This window comes from Bemisia tabaci, chromosome 5, assembly GCF_918797505.1.
Source record: "Bemisia tabaci chromosome 5, PGI_BMITA_v3".
Taxonomy (NCBI): domain Eukaryota; kingdom Metazoa; phylum Arthropoda; class Insecta; order Hemiptera; family Aleyrodidae; genus Bemisia; species Bemisia tabaci.
The window spans coordinates 40,129,224-40,152,426 of NC_092797.1; the positions used below are offsets into that span (position 1 = coordinate 40,129,224).

Consider the following 23,203-nt stretch of genomic DNA (forward strand, 5'->3'; position numbering starts at 1 on the left):
GCTCAATTTGTCTGAGAATTTCATTATTCATGCACTGGAATATTCAATGGAGATGTTGCATGTGTGAGGAATTTACGATTTGACTATTGATTCTTATGTAAAAGTTTGCGAGAGACACGATGGTGCCACTGATTTTCTCTGAAATCAACTCCCAAGCTCGAAGAAAAGCTCTCAAGTTGAGGCCAAAATGGAGGGGATATCGCACGCTATCCTGAGAGTCCACCTCTACATCAAGACAAACTCTCCATGCAAAGATAGGGAGCAAATACATTGACAGGGTTGCCGTGTTTTCAGTTTTAGAGCCCCCAAATAAAGTGGCAACCCTGCCAATGTATTAGCTCCCTATCTTTGCATGGAGAGTTTGTCTTGATGTAGAGGTGGACTCTCAGGGTAGCGTGCGATATCCCCTCCATTTTGGCCTCAACTTGAGAGCTTTTCTTCGAGCTTGGGAGTTGATTTCAGAGAAAATCAGTGGCACCATCGTGTTTCTCGCGAACTTTTACATAAGAATCAACAGTCAAATCGCAAATTCCTCACACATACAGCATCTCCATTAGGGGTAGTCATGGAGGAGTAAAGTTGAATTGACAAATCGTGAGAAAACTGCATTGCTGTGAAAAAAATTGGCTATTTATTTCCTTTTTATGTTATAAAAACTTGTTTGTTGACAAATATGACAGCTGCATTTGAGTCTAACAAGGTGGCTTTGATACCTTTATTCGAAAAAAAAATGTATTGAAATTAAATCTGAATTTGGAAAAAAGAATAAATTAATCAACAGTTGTAATGAGAGAAAATTGTAACATTTCGATAAAAAATGTTATGGATAAAGACAAAAGTATAGTAGGAAAACATATTGGGGTCTCATCTCACAAATATGCATAAACAAAAGTTAAACATTTCAAAATAAAATTTTAGTGATTAATTATATATACTAGTTTGAAATTGGCGAAAGTGGTTCAGCTTCTACTAGTTTGTTCCATTTCGATAAAACTAGATTTGTCTGATTTGCTTAGGATAAACTAATACAGGTAATTCCTGAAAAAACTAGTTTTGACTGTTGTGCGTAGATTAAAGCCGAGTGTTGGAGGATTGGTTACTTGCCCAGATGTGGCTACTGCCACTCATGATTTGTTACCATTAGGAACGAAAACTTTTGCCTACTATCAGGTTTAGATGATATCATATGTACTTTTCAGCTTAAGCTATCGATAGGTACTGATAATTTTTTCTTAAAAAAAAAACTCGGGGAGCAAATAATCCTAACTATCCATTGTAACAAAATAAGTAAGAAATGAACCAACTGAAAGAGCTGAAAAAATTATGATACAATGGGTCAACGAAATGATACATCATAATTGTTCTCAGATATGAATTTACTTATCTTGTGACATCCGTCATCAAATTTAGTCCGATCTAAGCTTTGAATGGAGGTTATCTTTGGGCACCTTCTAATAAGAAATTTAAACATATCTGAAGACACATCAGATAATGCAAAAGCTAGTTTTCTTAGTTTACTGAGGGGATTCGCTTGAAAGATACGGTCAAAGAATTCATCTGAGATACGATATTTCTCATTAGGATAAATTTGGATTTCTTCAATATTTGGGGCATAACTAAGGATAGTCTCAGCACCGAGAAAAGAGCCTGAAGTTATCAATTCGAAATTCCTCAAGTTCTGAAATGGTTTCTGGGACCTAGGGGTCGGTTCAATATTATTAACAAAGACACATTGTTCTAGTTCAATTGAATGGAGGTTGGGGCAATTAAGTCCAAACTCCAGAAAGGTATTTGTCTCTAGAGGAAAGTCTCCATCACTACCACAGTTTAACTTTAGCTTCGCTAGCAATGGAATTTTTAAGGATAGGAGGTCAAGAAAATCATTTTCAAAAGCTGTAATTTGTAAATTAACTGCTTTCAGATGGTTCAAAGATTCTAGAAAAGAAAATTCTGGCATATCATCCAAGCAGTTCATAACATCAATAGACTCTAAATAGGGGAAATACTTGGGTACCAAATGCGAAAGATCTGAATCAAGCGTGTCACATTTTATACGGATCAAATTAAAAGGACGGAAGGGCACAACTTCACTGACTAATTCCTTAGGATCTCATTAATAAAACTATAATCTAACTCCCAATATTCAATTGTATTTGAAAAGTATGTTAAGTTATGAGATTGGGACTTCAAAAGAAATCTTGCAGACAAATCCTCAGATATATTAATTTCTAGAGTTTTCAACTTTGTTAAAGAAGCAAGAAATTCGATGCTTTCATTTGTAATATGATAATTACTAAACGATCCTGCTTTTGCTCGAAGATCTCCTAGTTTCAGAGATTCCAGAGACTTACAATTCTTGCATAATGTGGCGATGAGCTCATCTGAGCACTCATTGACATGAAAATGGGTCAAATTTGTTAAAAATGGTATGCGGTTGAGCAGGCGTTGACTGAAGGAATTGATTCCTTCCCTAATAAAATTTTGATCCATACCTTCACTAAAATAAAGTTTTAGATATTTTAAATCAGTGGCTTTCCATATATAATTTGACAAACTGACACTCACTAAAAACGACAATGACCCGAAATCAAGTCTCTCCGTACGAAAGTAAGCTGCTTTCCGTACTAAGCAGTCAACCAGGAATCGAACTTTAGGCTCTTTGCTGATTTGAGCAAATGAATTATCCAAGCCCTTAGCTTCTGTAGCATATAAATACTTTCCGTCGTATGAATTAAAATAGCGTTTAGCAAACTGCTCAGCAAGTTCAAGCCACAATGGCGAGATATTAGGATGATTTCGGCCCAAAAAAGTACTCAGCTGGTATTCAATTGTTTCGATATATTCTGTGAAGGAACCAAAAGAGATTTCTTCACGGATAAACTTCTCACCGATATCTATCACACTATGAAAGAAGATTTGTCTGCTATAATGGAACAGAGAAGACACCTGCTTGAGTGGGGCCATCACATGAAACCGTACTTATCTGTGAAAAAGAAAATAAAAAGATATGAGACTTCAGGCTTTACACCGAGCCAGTTTTGACAAATAATTTCAAAATGCCCACTTCTCTGTCTGCACGACTCAGGCGTACATAACTTCAAATGTTCGTCGTAAAAAAAGTGCTTTGATTCTATAAGTTGAAATGAAAAACAATTTCAGAAGATTTGAAGAATAAGTCATTGTGATAATAGCATGACATCAGTCATGGTAAAATCACTAATCTATCAAGAAAAGCTATCTCTCTTCATTTTCAGTTGACTGCATAATATGACCAGGGCCGGATTTACCTGTGGTGCATCGGTGCAGCTGCACAGGGCGCCAGATTTAGAGGGGCGCCAAATTTTGGGTTTTTTTTCCAAACTCCGCAAAAAATTGAGAATTGCGTCGAAAGTTCAGAAACTCTGATTGCTGATTGATCGTATTGCGTTCCAACTTTTAAATGACCAGACCTTAGACTTTAAGGGTCAAACTTTCTCTAGGTTTCGTAGTTAACAGTAATAGGAACTGGTACTGGTTTTGGTTTCTGCCCCAGAATCATTCATTCACTCGAAAAATTCGTATTTAGTTAGAGTTAGCACGCAGTAGACCGTCGGGTTGGGAAATGCGCGGGCGGGGGGGGGGGGGGGGGGGGTGCGAGGGGGGCGCCTCGAAAATTTCTGCACAGGGCGCCAAAAACGTAAATCCGGCCCTGAATATGACTTACAAATGTTGTTGATAGGGTCCAAATTTGCATAAAATTTGGGCAATGCCGATGATTGCCCATCCATAAAATAAAATACTTAAGTGTGACAGAAAACCAGTAGGTATTGTTGCATACATGGTTCTGCATTGTTACTATTATCTGGTGCGTCCATTCATTTTATTAGATACACATTTTCTGAGCTAATGTGGCTAGGGCCACAAGCAAAAATGGATGTGTTTCAGGCGCAAATAGCATTGTATCCTACATCTGCAAAAAATAAAAATTTAAGTTCTGTTCTCCGCTTTGGGTCGACTAAGTAACTTTTGCAGACAGGTTTAATTGGTGCAAAAAGTTATACTCCTGACTGAAATTCCCTCCAGAGTAAGCATACTGTAGGAGTAAAAGGAAGATGGGACTAGGGAGTGAGAAGGTTGATTCAGATTTGACTGAGACTGTCTATACATGTAAGTGCAGCATTTTGCTGTAGCTCCGAAACTTTGAACCACCAAAATGCAGCTGTAAACAATGACTACCGTACTACACAAGTTTTGAGAATGTAATCTTCGTATTCAATCCATGTAACACAGCCCTTTGAAGAGCACCTGGTTTCAAGTGAACGTTACATAAAGTTTGAAAAGCTTAAGGATTAGAAAAAATCCAAGCCCCTCTCTCATAAATATGAAAAACCTGATTGAATAGATTCATTCATACAGTTTGTGCAATGCAACAAAGAAATCAAGGGTAAAGCTAGGAAACATGTCTCTTGGACAATCTGAGGAGTCATGGGACTGGGATTTGTGACTTAAAAGTTTGCCATTAGATCACTCGACACTGCTGAACGAATGTAAGCCCTGATCATCCAAAATAAGAGGGCTGTCACCTGACACTGCTGATAAGATGTCCAGCCATGTAACACTTCAAACAACGGTTTGTCTCTTTCTTAAGGTGAATGCAGGCTTGGAACTTCGCGATTTGGCCACCACGTCGCGCTGCTCAGAATAGCCGTATATATTTGCCAAAATAATAAAAACCGTAATACTTATTCAAGATTTGGGATCCAGGGGATATAAAAACATACTTGAGGAACACTCAGTAAAAAAATCTTCTCAAAATTCCTAAAAATAAGGTCGTAACTACTGCGTAAAGTGATTCTCATTGCGGCGATGGGAGTGAGAGAGACAGAACAAGAGGGATTCAATTGCGAGCTCGGCCACCGCCACTGAGCTGAAAGTTTCAACCGTACTTTCTCTGCGCTTGTAATTCTAATTGCAAATATTTTTGGCTCAAAAAATCTGGCAAAAAAATAATGTGTATCTTATGGATCTGCTTTTTGTAATATGAACAATACTATTTCAGTAATCGTGGAACGAAAGTGAAATTCTCAGTGGTGACTGGTGGCGCTATCTCTAATCTTGAATTATCCCTAATCAAACCCTAGATTCACCTTAAATTTCATCAAAGCTAAGTAAAAGGGCTGAACATTTTATGACTTACTTACTTAACTTACATGGATGAGATATTGAAGTACTCAAAGAAGGCTGAAGTTATGGAGTCTTGCAGGAGAGAGCAATATCCTAAGACAATATAACAAAGAACTACTTTTCAACTGAAGAGCACCAAATCGAGAGCACAGAATCAGGCATTCCGAAGTAAATGTACATGAAATAAGAGCGAAAACAAACAGATTCACGAAAACGAAGCACGTGCGTTCGGTAAAATACAAATAAAATACCACGATCAACTTCAACAACAATAACAAAACATCAAATCACGTGATACGCTGATCAGCGCGTTGATTGGTTGGCGACGGAACAGATTATCACAATTGCCAACTGCCTCAAGGACAGCCCGATTTTATTCTCGTTACGTGCCGGATCGTAAATACGATGGAGAAAACATTTGATCGATTTAAATCGAAGATTAAAGCCTCAAAGATTATTACTCGGACGAGCAGCAAAAAAATCCTCTCAAGCAAATTATTTTGATAAAATTACACTTGAGTGAGAATTAGTTCTCTGAGCAGTACATCTTTGTTAGGTTACAATGCTGCTTCGCTCAGAGCTACCAAAAAGCGCGGGACCGCTTTAATTACGAATTTCTGTCGGTAAAGTAAGTAGCGCGACACTCGCACCCCGCCCCGTCCTCACCGTACATACCGTGCCATCTTAGCCCTTTACGTTTTGTCTGCTCATAATATCCCTTCGTTACACAAGCCTTCCTTTACCTTTTAGTCCACTTTTAAGTAACTTAATGTTTACTAATCTATTGTGCCAGAACTCCTCATGCAAGGCAAAGAAAAAAAGATTTTTAAAGATTCCTGGGGAGGGGGGGGGGGGTGGTGAGGAGGCTCCCTCGGATTTACACATGTTAGAATGAGCATAAGTATCATGTTCTTTCGAGTTCACACAAGGTTAAAAGGCCGTCAATGATAGACTGGCCACAAATCGCATGAGGAAAAAATTGTTAGCAATTCTGTCGTTGCTGTGCTGACAATAAGTAAAAACGCTGCACGGACATTCAAAATCTTGCCAAGTCTTCTCCGATGAAATGTGTATTTTTTAGCATATGGGTTGTCCCCATTATTGTATTTGTCCATTTTGGGTTGGATATGAAATCCAAAAACCAAAAATATGGCACTTTTTCATGATCTACCTTAATACGACCATTTTTTTGCAAAAAAGTAAGACCGCAAGGCTAATATGAAAAAAGCTTCGAGTCCCCATTAAAAAATAGCTTGCAGGGAAAACATCTTTCCACTACGGCAATGCTGATTGGAAATAATGATTTCAAAAAATAAAAATTACGAACTAATATAAACAAAAGTCTGTTGATGTCATCAGCAATATTAGATTTGATGATTTTAAAAGTGATTTTTTTCTGCAGTTTGAAAAGAAAAAAAAAATCATTGATTATTTTGACCCAAAAATCGGGGATCTGTAGACACCCTGGGGCTGGTCATGAATAATTTTACCTAAAATTTTCAGATAATTCAGATAAAACTGAGGAGCTTTCCGGAACAAAACAGCTCCTACTTCGAAAAGCTTTTTATAGTATTGATGAGCTGCTTCTGAAAGATTATGTTTCATGCTAATTTGCTGTTTTTTGTTGTTGTTCTTGTAATATTTTCATTTGTTATTGACCTCTGTTATGGCTGTAATCGCAGCTTTTATGTACGAGAATTTTGAAATAGAATAAAATAAAATAAAATAAAATAAAAAGGGCACACATTGAAAAATGACATTGTGAGGGAAATACATTTGAAGTTTTCATTTAATGCTACATTTCAACCGTGAAAATGCCACAGTATGTACCTTAGTTTGCTATATGGCAAATCTTGTAACATTTTACTGTTTTAAAGAAATCCTGATCTTCCTTTTGACATAAAATTTATAATTTGATTAATTGTTCTTCATTTTTTCAACAATACTTATTCACTGAGAATTTTGCACAAAAAAGTCCCAATCCATTTTCTTGAAATTAAAGAATGTGATCGGAAATTTTCAAACCTTGTGATTAAGAGCCACGGTTTGTTTAATTCCACCATCAATTTATTATCGTCCACCGGCTAAAGGACCATAGTACACACAAATTTCCAAAATTGGGGTACTTACTGATATCAGAGTAAAGCCAAAAGTTCTACGGTTATTTTGGGAGGTAAAACGCCCCAAAATGTCAGATCAAACTAAGCATGTAGTGGTTTGGACTTATTTGTGCTTTCGAGAGAAAGCTACCTAAAAGTATATTGTGCCGTGCTCAGGACATAAAAAAGCCAGATTAGAACACAATTTCACGCCCTCTGCTGGCACGAATAAGAACTGTGCCGCTTCTGACTTCTTTTTGAGGACAAGAAAGAGTTCCTTTTCAGAACTCCTGCAGGGTTGCAGTCTGATTTGACGAGCTAACTCTACAACATTTTTTAGGGCCTCAAATCTTTAATGGTAGAGATATCCTCACCAACTGAATAAATGAATGTGTCATAGTTCAAGAACATTTGCCATTTCTGAGCTGACCTATTGAGTGTGTATTCTTTTCATTTTATCACTTATCTAGAATTTTTATTATACGCAGCAAAGTCATAATTTGAAAAAAAAGAAGAAAAAAAAAGGAGAAAAAACATGAGTATTAATGAAAGTAGGCAAGATAACCATCATAAAAATATTTATTGGCTGGAGAATTGCATTGAAATTGTATCATTTTGGTAGAGTGGCATCTTAAAGTTATGGCCCTCAATGGTATTACATCATTTTAGTAACATAATTGAAGCGTTTACTTGCAAAATGAGTCATTGTTGATAGAAGTCTGTGATACAATTTCTGACTTACCCACAAAAGCACCTATCTGCACGGAAAATTTAAGACACATACGTTCTTTGTGGAATGAGCCAAGATTAAAAGTTTCTTGTTGCGAAATGTAGTCCAATTGTTTTTAAATTGATTTTTGAGTTACTGCTCCAAAGAATTAGTTTCAATTAGAGGCTCAATTTAACAAAAATCAAATTTTGCACTTACGGGAATAAACGCTATGTATTGTGATAATTTTAAAAAAATATTAAAGTGACAAACACTTCAATACATTCAGCTCACTACCACTCTCATCATATGACAACAAAACAAAATAAAAAGGAATGCAAGTACATTGGAATAATAGCTGCCTGATTTTAGTTGTTTTGCTTCAATCCAACACCTCACAACAGAACTTTTTTTGAGCCGGTTTTGCACCATTTCCACATGAAATTTAAAAAAAGAGGTAATTAAAGGGCAGCAGGGTGAATACGGATGAGACTTGAGACATTTTGGCAAGAAAACTTGGAGCAGCTGGTCAATCAGAGAATTTCAAGAGTCAAGAGCAAAGATGCCCCATACTGTTTGCATGGTTACCCTTCTGGTTGTTATTCTATGAACTGACAATGAATGGATTATGCGTGCTTTTTACAATTTAACCTGAAATCTTCAAAATATTTTCAAACTTTGGCAGAATTCAACCATTCATTTCTGAATACTGGCCTCACCTCAGAAAATGCATCTAGTATACCTCTCTTGGGAAAAATACAGACTAAATTAGTAGCAACTTTACTCTCCAAGATAGCAGTTCTCTTCACTTTGCCAAAACCTCAAATTTGCAAATTTCTATAGCTTTTACGATCAAATTGCACTCCTAAAAGCTTCTCTTGAGCGTTTTTCTTTACAGACTAAATTATGTTTACTTTTCAAATACAATTTAGTCAAATTATAAAGGAGATTGGATGATTTTTCAAGGACCACTTAAAAAAGGAATAGCTGAAATAAGATACAATTTTACAAGGTCCACTCCTACTTTCCAGATGATGACCCAATTGGTTCTGTGAAGAGTAAATGCAAGAAGGAACAATACATTTCTTTTTCCCATTTTTAATGCCTGTCTAATTTTTCTCAGATACTTATTAGTTTTGATAAAATGCATCCGTAGATAACAATTTATGATAGAAACCTTGCTTTCAATTGAGTGCTGAGGTTTCGGAAGAAACAGCAGGAAACAGTGGTAGCTCCAACATTTATCTTTCTTCCATTTGCTTGTCTCGTAAGATCACTGATTCATCAAATTTAATCATATAGGTAGTGCCCTTGTGCCAATGAGCTGTCACCTTGGCCGCCTGAAAAATTTAAATTAATGCTTTCATTTTCTTGTTTTCATGAGAATGAGCTTCTGGAATAAATATAATAATACAAGATAATAATTTATTCATTCTTTCATGAGAATCTTGGTCTCTATAATATTCATTTTATCAATTTAGAAAATTCAGATAATAATTCCAAATGTGTGCATTTCTGTTTTGATTCCTCACCTGCCTCCCGAGATGAAAAGCGAAGTTGAGGGGGATATAGCTTAACAGCAGTAACATTTTCCGTGCATGATTCATTTTGTCATTTATTTTAGTATGAAAACAGCTAATAGAATATCACAAATTTTGGCGCTGGTTTGATATTATTTTACATGATGCTCCTTTTAAGATCCTGAGCATGATGAGGTTTTAAAATTGAACTTCCTATGTGCTAATGGCGAGAAAGGTAGTGCTAAAAAGTGCATTTTTCTGCCTTCTAACACTGCGACTCATACACTTCATTTGAGCGGCTGTTGCTTAGTCTGTGTGAACTCAGCACTGCTTGCTGTTATTATTCAGAGGAATTTGATTATTTTTCACTGCTTTATCTTTATGCCAAGAAGAACACAAAAGCCCCCCTCAGTGTTGCAACATTTTAAAAAGAAAAAGAAAATATGTTTGAAGATGAGAAAGGGACATTTCAACCAAAGCCCTTACATTGAAAGTACACAACCAGCTGCTAGTGTAATCAAAACACAATTTGAGGAGGGTTACGACGATAAGGGGCAATAAACTGAAAGAAGTTTAAATGAAAGAAACATTACCCCACAGGACTTTAAAAAAAAGAAAGAAAGCACAGTTCTAGAACAGCAATGCCAATATAATCATATTTAGAAGTTTTAAACCTGTAATACAAATCATTATACCTGGCTATAGAAAATAAATAAATAAAAAGAAGAAAAAATCCAACTAGAAACACTTAAAGATGTTTTCTGGCCAGTTTTTAGACCTTTTGGGGAAACCCTGATATCATGTCATAATAGACAAAAGTACTTTGGGGTCATTCATGTTCATGACCCTACACTACTTAAGGCATAACTTTAGAGAGCAAGACTTGTCCATGGTTATGGTGGACGGATACTTACAAAACCACAGCTATTAAGGATAGCCTCAATTATACCAGCAATGAAAACAGCACAGTTCAGACTTCCTTTGTCCTTGGGCACTGATATGAACCGATTCACAAGTGGATCTTTTTCAATTATGTAATATGTTCGCTCATCATCATTTGCATGCTCTAGTTTTTCAGCTTCATAGCCAAACATACTCTGAGAAAAAAGACAGAATCATTAAGTACCTAATGTAAACATGCAGCTACCTCCTTTGCTTCCATAAATTTAACCTTACTTTCTGAAGTAACAATACCCATAGGAGGCAAAGGCAAGAGCGATTTTGAATAAATGAATCAATTTGGAAATAGAAGTGGAGTAATGGGGAGGAAAATAACCAAATGCATGTGCTCAAACTTTCAGAGAATAATTATTACTAATCCGCTAGAGATTTGGAAATCTCTACATTATGTTTAGGCAAGACACGAAGGTAATAAAATCGTTTGTAAACAGTTTGATGCCAGGTTCAGGAGTGTCACAATTTAAATGAGTAAAGAAAGCTGATTTCACAGTATTTTTTATAATTTTTTTCTGATATGGGAAATAGAATAAAAATAGATTTAAAAGTGAGAAAATGCACCGCCTAGTGATGTCATCTGGCAGCATTTTCCATTTAAACACATGTATTTTAGCAGATTAGGTCATTTAGTCATATCTTCTCTAATAATTGTTCCATTCATGAACCAAGAGTATCCTCGTGTTCAGTTCATTCAGTAGTTTCCACTTAAAACAAAATTCATCAAATTTCAGACACCTGCAAATTCTTTATTGCAGAGATATTGGACATTAACCAACATAAACTTAGGATATCCAAGCTGTGCGAAAAGGGGAGGGGATTAAAAGTAGGCGGAGGGGGGGGGGGGGTCAAAAAGTCTGCCAGCAGCCTGATTGTTGAAATTTATGTAGGCACAACAAGAATCGAAAATCGATATATTACACGGTGCAGATAGGGCTATGTCTTGTCTTATCGTGCCGACATAGCCAGTTAAAGTTTCAACAATCCGGCTGCAGAATGACTTGCGTAATACTAAAACAGCCCCTTGGCAACACCTATATTGAAGAGGAGAAGCCGATCTGCACAGAGAGCAATTGCTATCAAACAACTAACAGCTGATAGCTTGCACTCACTTTTCAGTAGGACTTACATAACTGTTCGACAGGTTGTTCTTCCCCAGGTATTTCTCTCCCATTAGCTAACACCTTCAAAATCCAAAACAGATTTTTCGGTTTAAGTACCTTTTAACACCTCGGATGAAAAAAATTACCACACTGGTGGCAAGTAAGTAGTAACTTAGTATGAAGAGAAATGAGAAATTCTTACTTTCCACAGGCTAGACTTGATAAATAACAGCATATTTAGTAATTTGATTTCTCTTTTGTAATTTTTCTCTCGCACAAAGTTGAGATCAACAAGTTTCATGCCAATTTCTTGACCAACTTCTGCCAACCTGCAAACATACAAATATTCGTTTGTTGATACTCTTACACAATGACCTACCTTCAGCTATAGTGGAAACAATAGATTCATAAAAAAAAAAAAAGATATTTACTTGAATCCTCATTATACTTATCTAAATTGCATTTTAATTTTAAACAAGTTTAACACCCCCCCCCCCCCCCAATAAGAAGAGAGAAATAAATCCAATTCCCTCATAAGACTGAAATTCAGATGAAGTAAAATGAGGCAAATTAATTTTAAAAATGGAACAAATCAGTAAGTACAAATGGCAACCTCAGCTCTGCTGGATGGCCATGCTAAACTACCATAGAGTACATAGAGTCGTAATGTAAATGGGAGAGCTGGCATCATGTTCTGCTCGACGAGTTCCGAGCCCGGTGTGCACCGAGCTTCGGTCACTTTTTCGAAACATGTTCGATCTACTTAAGATGGCAGTGTGGAATACATGGTAGCTGAATAGCAGTGCACTACCAGCCCAGCAATAGTTGCTGAAACGCTATTTATAGCCTCAGTCAAAAGTAATAATATTGTGGCAATATTCCTGCAACCGTTGCCGGACAGGCAGGAGTAGGCCTGGATTGTGTAAAAGATTTCCCCTATGGACCACCAGAAGAGGTAAGAAATAGAGAAGTCACACATTTCCTCTTCTAAATCTCACAAACTTAGAAACCGATTAACATAACAAGAAGTTTGGTGATGAACATTTGAATGAGATATTGACAACTATTTTGAACACAGATCAAATAGTAGTTGGATTATACAAAGGACGGCATTGGTATTTTTGCCAATGAAATAATGATAATGGTTTACACTTACGTCTTGTGGAGGACTTGATTTCTAGACTTCCTGTCGCAAGATATGTTTTCCTCATAAAGTTTTGAGGAGACTATATTATGCGTGGTGCTTTAATTCGTAGCTTGCTTACTGACCCACCCCCTTCATTGGATTTCACAATTTTCTCAATCTAGCAGTTTATCTAGCACTTTTATCTGGCAGTGATCAAAACTGAGTGAAAGGAGCCAACCCATTAGTAATAACATCTGGAAAGTCAGCGAATTTGCAACTCGATTCAAAAACCAGCACTGAATCCAGTGATTTCACAGGTTAAATTACTTAGATACCAGATTGATTTGAGTCTGCCAACCAAATTGAAGCTGAGGCTACTCTGAATTACATTGGTACAGTCATTTCACTCATTTCTGTTTCCAGTTGTTGACTAGCCTGCTCGACACAAGGAAATTCTTGTCCCATAGCAAGTATACATATCGACGGCCTAATTCTGCAATCACGTATCTTGTTTGCGGTGTCTGAAAATCTCCAGCTCTATGTTATTTTTTTAAAGGAGAACACATTGACATCATTCCTTGAAATTTTTGCAGAATTTTCTTCGCACAGAAAAGAAAAATCACGGCAGTTTTATAGAATTGCCGATGAGTAATTTTCCATTCAAAAATAAAGTATGACAGTAAGTCTGCGACGTCGCAAACCAAATTATGTGATTGCCGTCTTACACCGTTGATATGGCAATGGCTGCGAGGAACGATTAAGTAAAGGGTCAATTCTTTACAGCGAATTACAACTTACTTGTTTTGAAGTTCAGGAACAGAATAGACTCGATTCTGACAATACTGGACAAGCTCAGAAAATAACAGGGCATAGCAAGTTAAACTAACTTCTCCTTTGCCCTTACTCAGCGACTTATCTAATATGCTTGTTTTCGGCTTGACAATGGAAATGGTCATACCGTTACTCATGATGGAGGAACTTCAAAATCGTGAGAAAAACACTTCTAGACTAGCTAATAATTTGCTAAAAAATTTAAAACCCTAAAGTTAACTTGATAATTGAAATTGATCAAGACTGTACTACTGAAGTACTGATAACCAGCCCAACAACAACAAATCTACAAATCCAACGCGTCTGGAAATGGAGCGATGACGCAATGACTCATGAGTATGCGTTGAGTACACGTTGAGTATACGTTGAGTAAACGTTGAGTTTACTTCGAGTAGCGCTCGCTGTCAGCGATCGAGGCGATCGAGCGGCCATTTCGTGGCGTTTGCCTGCATTGAAACACGCCGATTTTGAGTCTTTGAACTCGTGATATTGTTTTAAACAGGTAAAAATTTATTCTACAGATTATTTAATTTGCTTTTACTCATGTAATTTATATAATTATCAACACATTGAATTACTTAGGTCACGTTTCCATTGAGGCACATTCATTGACTGCCACATGGTCTCCCGACTGTGAGCTCATTCTTAATTCAACATTTTATCCTCTACGTTCGTAAGCCGCTTAGAACTTCAGCCTCCCTGGTTTATATTCATTATTTTTTGGTAAATTTCGTGTTTATATCATACGAACAATCCAATTTGTCGCACCCAGAAGGGGTCCAGTACTGCATGAACATAATCTGCGAAAATGTTCGCTTCCCCTCTTTCCTCCACAATGTAGGTTTTTCACTGGAACAAGTATGTAAGAGCGAAACCGAGCTAAGATGATGGGCATTATGTTTCATTCTCAGCTATCCCAATTAATTGTAAGTCTTTACTGCCGTGTTAGAAGTTGACATGCCAATCATTTCATATGAAATGTGTTCATTGCCAGTGGAATCGGATTCATGGTCAAAGATAACATTTAAAATGACGTATCAACTCCAAGTGTCCCTCTCTACTAGCTTGCAAAGAGATTGTGGAGCAGGCCATGCTCAGCTCTAAACTCAGAGCAAATCCTGAGAAGGATTTGATCGACACTATCTTCCAAGTCCATGCCTGATATAAGCTAACCTGTAAATTCGTTCTCTTTTCAAAATTCCGTGATTCTAATCTTATATCTACTCTTACCAGCAGATGCAGTAATATTCAGTGGAAGCATCATGTATGTGTTTGTACACAATCTTGAGGGAAAGAGCGTTCCCTTGGAAGTTCAGCCCAATGACACAGTAGCTTGTCTGAAACATCAAATAGAAGCCAGTGAAGGTATTTTGTATATTTTTTACTTTTTTCTCCTAAATGTAGTGCAGAATGCAGCATAAAGTAGATATTTTAGCAGTTCACTCAGCATGAATGGATAAAACAACGAATTCAGGAAACTTATGAAATAAATTGAACAAAGGATGGAAACATGTCTCTACAGCCGTAGCTATTACTCCAGCTTCGGATAAATCGTCTTTCATACCGACAGCGTAAGTCCGCAATCGCATATCGACGGTGTAAGTCGGCAAACACATAACTCGTTTGCGGTGTCTGAAAATCTCCGCCTTTATGTTATTTTTTTAAAAGAGAACAAATTCACATGATTCCTTGAAGTTTTTGCAGCATTTCCTTCGCACAGAGAAGAAAAATCAAGGCAGTTTTAAAGAATTGCCATTGAGTAGTTTTCCATTTAAAAAATAAAGTATGACAGTAAGTCTGCGACATCGCAAACCGAGTTAAGTGATTGCCGACTTTCACTGTCGATATCTTGTTTGCGGTGTCTGAAAATCTCCTGTATTTTATTTTTTTAAAGGAGAACAAATTAGCATCATTCCTTGAAGTTAATGCAGAATTTTTTACGTACAGAGATGAGAAATCACGACAGTTTTAAATAATTGCTGTTGAGTAGTTTTCTGTTTAAAAAATGAAGTATGACAGGAAGTCTGCGACGTCGCAAACTGAGTTATGTGATTGCTGACTTACACGGTTGAAAAGTATTAGATTGGCCAAGATTTTTTGTGTGAAGTTTGATTTTTCTTTCTTTCCAAATTTTTTCAGTTGAATTTAATTTGATGTTCATTGATATCTGAAGTATAGAAAATGCTTATCTTTATAAAAATGTTGGATTATTTAATGTTTCTTTTCACAAAAGAAAATAAACTAAAGTATCTTTTTAAAATTTTTGGTGCATATTTATTTCATATTGTGTATGAAATATTAACAACAAATTTCCAGAAATGTGTCAGGTGGCCTTCTCATATAAATTACAACATGTCTTGAGACTTGCAACGTCGCATTGGAGATGCATTCTTTCTGGCTCCAGCCATTGGTACAGAGAATCTTCTGGTCTGTTTGTTTGTATATTGTTTCTGCACCAAACGGAGATTATAAATAGGTTATCAAAAAGCCACCCCTAAGGTTTTCTTCCACTCCTCTTGAGATGACAAAGTCATATAGGAACCACTGTTAATTTTCAATCGTCATTAAGTAATCACTTCTTTTGTTAACTTTATCGGCCGTACTTTATCAATACTTCAGTCTGAAGTATACGGCCATACTTCAGTCACATCACGAACGGACGCGGATACTGAACTACTTGTGATCACGGAGACGCATCATAATTTTAGTTTTTATAAATTTTTTAAACACCTGACAATGAGCAGCTGCTCGAAACGGCCTTAGTGTAAGGAGTATCAACAACAATTTTAAATAAATCGGCAAGGAAAAGTTTTTACAAAAATTTGACCAAGTAATTGTTTGATTTCTCTCACTCGGACTGTTTGCACTCACACATAACTTATGTTTTTTAATTTTTTTTGATGTTGCTGCATATAGCTTTACCAGCACGAGAGCAGAGGCTCATTTTTGGAGGCAGTCAATTAGAAGATGACAAGACCTTGGCAGATTACAGTATCCTGAAGGGAAATACCATCCATTTAACCCTTGGTCTTGCTGGTGGTGCCAAAAAGAGGAAGAAGAAGAACTACTCTACCCCAAAGAAATTGAAACACAAGAGGAAGAAGGTCAAGCTTGCAGTTCTGAAATTCTACAAGGTTTGTAATTCAATCCTTAGTGTGCTTCACTCAGACACCTTGACAGTTAGGAATTTCTACATCCTCTCCTCTTACTGCTAGATATCTTAGAATATAGCAAAGGGAATTAGTTTAGAGTATAAATATCTAGGAGTTTGGTTAACTAAGGACGGTAATTTGGATCGGGCTATTAAAGATCGGAATGTGCAAGGCAGGAAAGCCATCGTGATGCTAAATGGGGTTCTCTGGGACCAGAGTATCTCCAAGGAGACCAAAAGAAAAATTTACAACGTCATCGTGAAGAGTATCGTAACTTACGGGAGTGAGGTCTGGCAACTCAAGAAAAGAACTGAAGACATGCTTAGGGCAACTGAGATGGACTTTTGGCGGAGGTCTGCTGGCATCTCAAGAAGAGAGCGGATCCGCAATGTAAAAGTACGCGAAATCATGGGTGTGGAGAAGGACATCGTGCACGATATCAGGTCCAAGCAGTTGGTCTGGTATGGACATGTGCGAAGGATGGCAGACGACCGGTTGCCCAAGCAGGTCTTCGATTGGGTTCCTCCCGGAAGGCGACGGCGTGGACGTCCGGTGAAGGGTTGGCGACAAGGGGTGGAGGAGGAGATCAGAAGGTGCCAATTGCCTGATGATCTCTGGGAGGATAGGGGGCAATGGCGATTGGGCGTCGCAGAGCGCGAGGCGGCGCTATATAAGCGACTTTATGTATGTATGAATTAGTTTAGAGACTTATCATGAGCTAATATCCACAATTTTTAATGATTGAGGATTTTGAGACTTGGACCTTACATTTAAGCCTTGGGGGCCGTCCACAAATTTCATAAGACACTTGGGGGAGAGGAAGTCAAGTAGAGTACCTGTATAGCGAGAGTATAGACGGATGTGAAACTCCAAAAATCCATCAGGCCTTCACCGATGCTTCCGCGAATAAAGTTAGGGCCCAGAAACGCAGCCCATCTATGATTTTCAATTATCCAGAACGATTTACCAATACTATTGTTATGAACCGTCATTTATAAAGCACGTACTTGACTCAGTTTTTGCATAAATTTATTCATTTTTGTGAATCCTGCCATTTGACTCTATGATATCCTACCAGTGTTCAGTAATGTTTAAGACAATGCCATTTTGTTGCAATACCATTTTTTCATCAATTTATGCATTTAAACTATAGAAAGGGGAGGGGTCTGGCCAGCCTCACATTATTATTTAGGGGGGTCCAGGTTAGCCTCACGAGTGCCTTACAGAGAGGAGGGGGGTCTATAAATCAGAAAAAGTGCCTTGCATAATTTTTGGACGGCCTCTTGGTCTTCAATCAATATGCTGCTGATTATTTTAAGGTTAGAAGTAGCGGTCTCGGCAGTGCTTTGTTTTAACCTGTGGTAGGATAAGACACTCTGCCGCTGAAAATTACCTCAGTTTTAGTGTAGGCATGTTTGTATTGCCGAAATCTGTCAAAACCACAAAAAACTGCCATTATCTTGTCCACATTTTCTGCCGGAGATAAGTAGACCTATTTAACTCCAAAGGATGCATAAGTACTAGTAACTCCTCGCAAGCATTTCTTTTTCTTTTGGTATTCCGAAATTAACCACCGCACCACATATCTGGGTTTGTGACGTTGTAGATTTTCTGTCTCAATTTACTTTACTATTGATGGCATAGCATCTATAGGGGTCATTTTGTGTGATTTTTCGGTGCCACCTATAAAATGTTCTCAGAAAACCTTGTCTGCTAATTTCCTGTGATTTTCCTTGAGAAAAATTATAAGAGTTAATATTTTTAAGCACTGTTATCAAGATCTGTGTTTTTGTAGTTTCACCATAGATATACAACGCTGACAGGTGGCTTTCAGTGGAGAGCAATACAGATATAGGTAGGATATTTTTCCCCTAATGCTATCTCAGTGTCAAGCGTTTGTATCCTAGGGTGGTCCACTTAACAATGGATTTGAGCAAATCTTACACAACAGAAACCCCCCCCCCCCCCCTTAAATCAGTTCAGTTCACCAAAATAATGATCTGTGCAAGATTGTACATTGGTTTATATGGGAGGAAACTCAGCCTTGCATTTAAATTGCATCATCAAGCATTCCTATGCTCTGAAGTTTTTTAATTTTTTTTCTTTTTCTTTTAATATCACTTGAAGAGACCTGAATCTCACTTAGCATCTATGGGATGAGGGAGATGGGCTCACCGCTGGCCGTAAGTGATATTAGTTCTATTGCAGGTTTTTTTTATTTTCCTCCCAAGTCCAGTCCAGGGTTGCCACAGTCAGGGAAAACCGGGAAATGTCAGGGAAAATGGCGAAAATGTCAGTGAAAAATTGTTCGGTCACCTTCATTTGTTTTTTAGAATGAGTTTAATGTATCAAACTACAAATTTTGCCCATATACCATCTCTATTTATGTCTTTTCAACCATCCGGCATATATTCAATTGTCAGAGAATTTCACCAAAATTTGTCAGGGAAAACAGCGAAATGTCAGGGAATTTCATTTTCTAGATTCGATGGCAACCCTGCCAGTCAGAGCTTGCATTCTTCTCGCAGCAAAATTGGAATCGTCTGTCAGCTCCTCTGCTGTCTGACCTTGTACTAATTTTCCCTAGGGGAGAATCTACAGGGTGTCCCAAAAGTCCCTTCCACCCCCTCTAAAATTTTACCTAATTAATATTTTGAAAGAAACTTTGGGGATGTTTATCGATCAATGTTAGCTACTTTTGGGGTCCCCCCGTGGGGAGGGGCTGCGGACCCCAAATTTTTTTTTTTTTCAAATAGCAACCCCCCTATGTGACACACCAATCGAAAGAAGATGAAAAAAGAAAATTTTTGGCGCAAACCGCTTTTCAAAATCTTAATTTTTGACAAAATGGCGGCTGGTCAAAGTTAAAAATAATGGAAATTTGACATCTCCGTTTTTTTTTTGACGGATTGGGACGAAAACTGGTATCAGAAGGGTTTTTTGGGACGAGGAAAACGATTCTGGCGGCATCAGTTTTCCGAATATCCTGTCCCCCTCAAAATGGTGGCGGTCGAAATGGCGACCTGGAGCGGTAAGGGAATATTTAGGCTGTTTATTGGTGGATTTGCATGGAACTTTGTATTGCACGATGCAAATGCCAGGCTTGTTAGGCCTTGCTCTCAGAGCAATGTAATTTTTGCAGCAAATTTTGAGACTGTTGAGTGACTACTGTAAATGCTCCAATTTTTTATAAATTTTGCATGGACCACTTTTCTTACAAACTGCATCTATTCGTAGGAGATTCGTCCAAATGGATCATGCTGCTGGAAGCCATCTCTTCTCTAAGCTTGAGGGTATAGCTCTGAAGATAGCATAACAATCTGTCAAAAGAAATCTGATCTCATAACTTTGCCAATCTGACTTCTGCGCTTTAATTGCTGTATCTTTAATGAGCAACAAGAAAAGGTGTAAACCACTTGGAGAGAAGGTCAAGTCCTTTAGTCTAAATCCCCAATCCCTAATCCCTTGGTCTGATTGGATTTGGACCCGGCGCAAATATCTACAATGCCAAAATTTTGATATCTGATTTCCAATTCCAGGTTGATGAAAATGGTAAAATCAGTCGTCTGCGCCGAGAATGTGACTCAGAAAGCTGTGGAGGTGGTGTATTCATGGCGGCAATGGAAGACAGGCATTATTGCGGGAAGTGCCACTACACCCTAGTATTTAACAAACCAGAAGAAAAGTAGAACTATGACCTTGTTTTTTATTCCAACTATTTTTAAAAATAAACGTTTATAAGTTTGAATTCTCTATCAATTATTTATTTATTTTTGCTGCTAAAAAATTGAAGGAGAAAGATGTCCTGATCAATCAAATTTCAGTATCATTTAAGTCAGTCCTGTTTAATTTAATCAGTGTAAACAAGAACACTCTAACCAGAAAAAATGAGAAGAATCAAGACACACAAAACTGCACAGTAGGTAAAGGAGTTAATCTACAAAAAAGATTTTTGGTGCTGAAAGACAAGCACTCAATGACACTTTAAGGTCCAAGTTGGAACAGATGCGCTAACTTCAATGATCTTAATAGAAATTGACTGTCTTTAATGAAATTAGAGCATTTTTGAGTTACGAGTTGGTATGTTTTCTTTCTCATTGATTCAATTGCTTTCACTATAAAATAATGTCAACTGTAAGTTCAACTGTCAACCGCTAGTGTAAAGATGGCAGATCTTTGTCTCAGAATCATTTACATCAACATGCTCCTTGGCAACTTCCATGAATTACTACCCTACCCCAGTAGCATAGGTTGCACTAAATTGCAACTACATGGAAATTTGACCACAAGACAAGGTGTGAATTCAAGCATTCTGGTACATGTCACCCAATCAAAATTTCAAGTAAAATGCAACTTGTAAGGCAAAAATCATTAAGTCAACTCCTAACTAAGTTGTCCAGCGTTTTGATACGTATATTCAAACCTCCTGCCCGTGTAGAAACAAAAGTCTGCGTGAGTCAAATCACAGATGTTGCCATGACAGTCTCTGAGGTATGAAAATGTGGCAACCTCAATTTCGTTGCTTGGGTTCAGTTTTTGCACCTGCTAGTTATTATTTTGAACAAAAAAGAGGGAGGATCATTGCTTGATTCAGAGGTCTTCAATAATGTTGTAATGCGAGTTTAGATTCAAGTAAACAATTGTTTTTCTGCAAGTGGGGATGGCAAATTTCCTGTAACCATCATAAACTGAAGTGCCCATCTGCCTAATACATGGGGCGGATCTCCTTGCCTATTCGAAAGGAATATTAATTGATAAAATGAAAAACGAAAATAAATTGCACTTAAAATAAGGTCAAAACTAATTTAAGTTTCATTAATAATTCCAATAAATTACTGTTCTGAGTCAATATTTTTCAGACATTGTGCTATTTGTAAAACCTTGTATCTCTCACTATGTATACCGTCACGTCTCCGCTTGCGCCATTGCAGACTTCCTGTCTTACTCAATGCTTTCAAACTAGTCAAAGTAATTCATCGAAAACTGCCTTGATTTTTCGTCTCCATCAGCAGAATGTTCTGTTTTCAAGCTATATGTGTAGTGAGCTTGTTTCCTCTCCAAAAGATAAAATAAAAGCAATCATTTTGAAACCCCGCAATGGAGGTGGTTTCATACTTCAGCCATCGATTTTTTCAGTATTACCAGTGGTTGAGAAATCCTGAAATCAGGAAATTTACGGCAGGCATTCACGGCATTTTCTTCCTGTGAAGTCAGGAAAATTCGAAAATTTTGGAGTCAGGGAATAGATAATTGAAGAAATTATAGCAACCCTGTTTTATGAAGGCAAGAGAGGGTAATATGAAAATTCTCTGAACGTGCGTGGCTGGAAGTGTTCCATGACAGACTTTTTCCATACAGGGATATTCCAGAGTTACGTACCACTGGCCACAACTTCAGTTCTAATTACGATATCGACTTACGGTTTATGGCGTCCTTCCTAATATTGAGGGAGAAACTTTTTGAGGTACTTTCCAATCGGGCGGGGGGCAACTAAAAAATTTCAAATATCAACCTGTGATACATCGTTAGGGACAGCATAAAAAAAGAACATTTTTGGCGCAAATCGAAAGTCGATCCAACCCCTCTATCAAAAGTTAGGGGGGTCCAAAGGTTAGTTTGGGGGCCCGTACCTTCATTTTTTAGAGTAGGTTCGGCGGCTATGCTCTATCTAATGATGTATCACATGATGGGAGTTGCCATTTGAAATTTTTGAGCTGCCCCCCTTCCCGGGGGGGGGGGGGGGTGAAGAACTGGAAAGTACCTCAAAAAGTTTCCCCCTCGATATGAGGAAGGATGCCACAAACTGTCTGTCGATATCGTAATTAGAACTGAAGTTATGATCAGTGGTGCGTAACTTTTGAATAACCCTGTGTATAAGCTTCCAAGCTTGACTAATTCGCACTCACTCAATCTCAATATAATGTGTATGAAGGTGAGAGAAGTAGTAACAAGAGTGTCTAGCGATCTGGAAATCCGGGAAATATCAGGAAATTTTCTTTTCTTTTCATAAGTCGGGGAAATTAAAGAAAATGTCAGGGAATTTCATTATGTTAGCGATTTTGGTGTCAAGGAAACCGATAAACAAGGATTTTCTTTGTGCTGAAAATTGTTCATGAATCAAGTTTCAGAAAAATCGAATCGCTACTAAAATTTCTACCAGAATTTCTGCTGATGTTTTTTAAATTTTAAAAACTAGGCAAACGTATCTTGTGCAAGTTCAGGCACCATATATTTTGCTCTATTTATTACATTATATCCCTAAAACATGAACAAATTCTCACATCAAATCAGTTCGACTGTGTCGAAGAATTAGGAATAGGTATTTTTCCTTTTTGTCAGGGAATTTTTAATTTTTCCCCGGTTTTTTTTGCCGTATTTGTCAGAGAATTTTATTTTTGGAAATTGCTGAACACCCTGAAAGAAAGTCGCTTCCTCCATTCCTCTCTACCAGACTTCGAACCTTTTTTGCATCCTCATACTCTAAAGTGAGAAGTCTGCACCCTTTCTTTCCTGTTTGTAATCAACAGATGAAGTATTAGATCCTTG

The 23,203-nt window shown here is 37.5% G+C and overlaps 2 protein-coding genes across 3 annotated transcripts; one reads left to right on the forward strand and one right to left on the reverse strand.

Moving 5' to 3' along the window:
* Window positions 1-7,823: 7,823 nt before the first annotated feature.
* On the reverse strand, window positions 7,824-13,787 carry Trs31 (trafficking protein particle complex subunit 31). Its single transcript, XM_019056816.2, has 4 exons — window positions 13,473-13,787; window positions 11,751-11,877; window positions 10,406-10,588; window positions 7,824-9,311 (listed from the first exon to the last, which is right to left on the reverse strand). Exons 1-4 carry the CDS (start codon window positions 13,640-13,642, stop codon window positions 9,213-9,215), a joined length of 579 nt encoding a protein of 192 aa, XP_018912361.1. The 5' UTR covers window positions 13,643-13,787; the 3' UTR covers window positions 7,824-9,212.
* A 33-nt stretch (window positions 13,788-13,820) lies between these two features.
* RpS27A (ribosomal protein S27A) lies at window positions 13,821-20,405 on the forward strand. Of its 2 annotated transcripts, none has more exons than XM_019056817.2 (4): window positions 13,821-14,007; window positions 14,739-14,870; window positions 16,422-16,639; window positions 20,197-20,405. In XM_019056817.2, the coding sequence occupies exons 2-4, from the start codon at window positions 14,768-14,770 to the stop codon at window positions 20,344-20,346; spliced, it is 471 nt and encodes a 156-aa protein (XP_018912362.2). In that variant the 5' UTR covers window positions 13,821-14,007; window positions 14,739-14,767; the 3' UTR covers window positions 20,347-20,405. The 2 variants fall into 2 exon arrangements, with proteins under 2 accessions (XP_018912362.2, XP_018912363.2); XM_019056818.2 differs by having other exon boundaries at window positions 13,870-14,007; window positions 14,742-14,870.
* Window positions 20,406-23,203: the final 2,798 nt, after the last annotated feature.

Excerpts from the sequence above, each read along its gene's own strand:
- RpS27A (XM_019056817.2), top strand. The coding sequence starts at position 14,768 with ATGTATGTGTTTGTACACAATCTTGAGGGAAAGAGCGTTCCCTTGGAA. Across the intron at positions 14,871-16,421 it reads TCAAATAGAAGCCAGTGAAG|CTTTACCAGCACGAGAGCAG; the intron begins GTATTTTGTATA and ends TGCTGCATATAG. Across the intron at positions 16,640-20,196 it reads CAGTTCTGAAATTCTACAAG|GTTGATGAAAATGGTAAAAT; the intron begins GTTTGTAATTCA and ends TTCCAATTCCAG.
- Trs31 (XM_019056816.2), bottom strand. The coding sequence starts at position 13,642 with ATGAGTAACGGTATGACCATTTCCATTGTCAAGCCGAAAACAAGCATA. Across the intron at positions 11,878-13,472 it reads GTTCCTGAACTTCAAAACAA|GTTGGCAGAAGTTGGTCAAG; the intron begins GTAAGTTGTAAT and ends GTATGTTTGCAG. Across the intron at positions 9,312-10,405 it reads TCCTTAATAGCTGTGGTTTT|GCGGCCAAGGTGACAGCTCA; the intron begins GTAAGTATCCGT and ends TAAATTTTTCAG.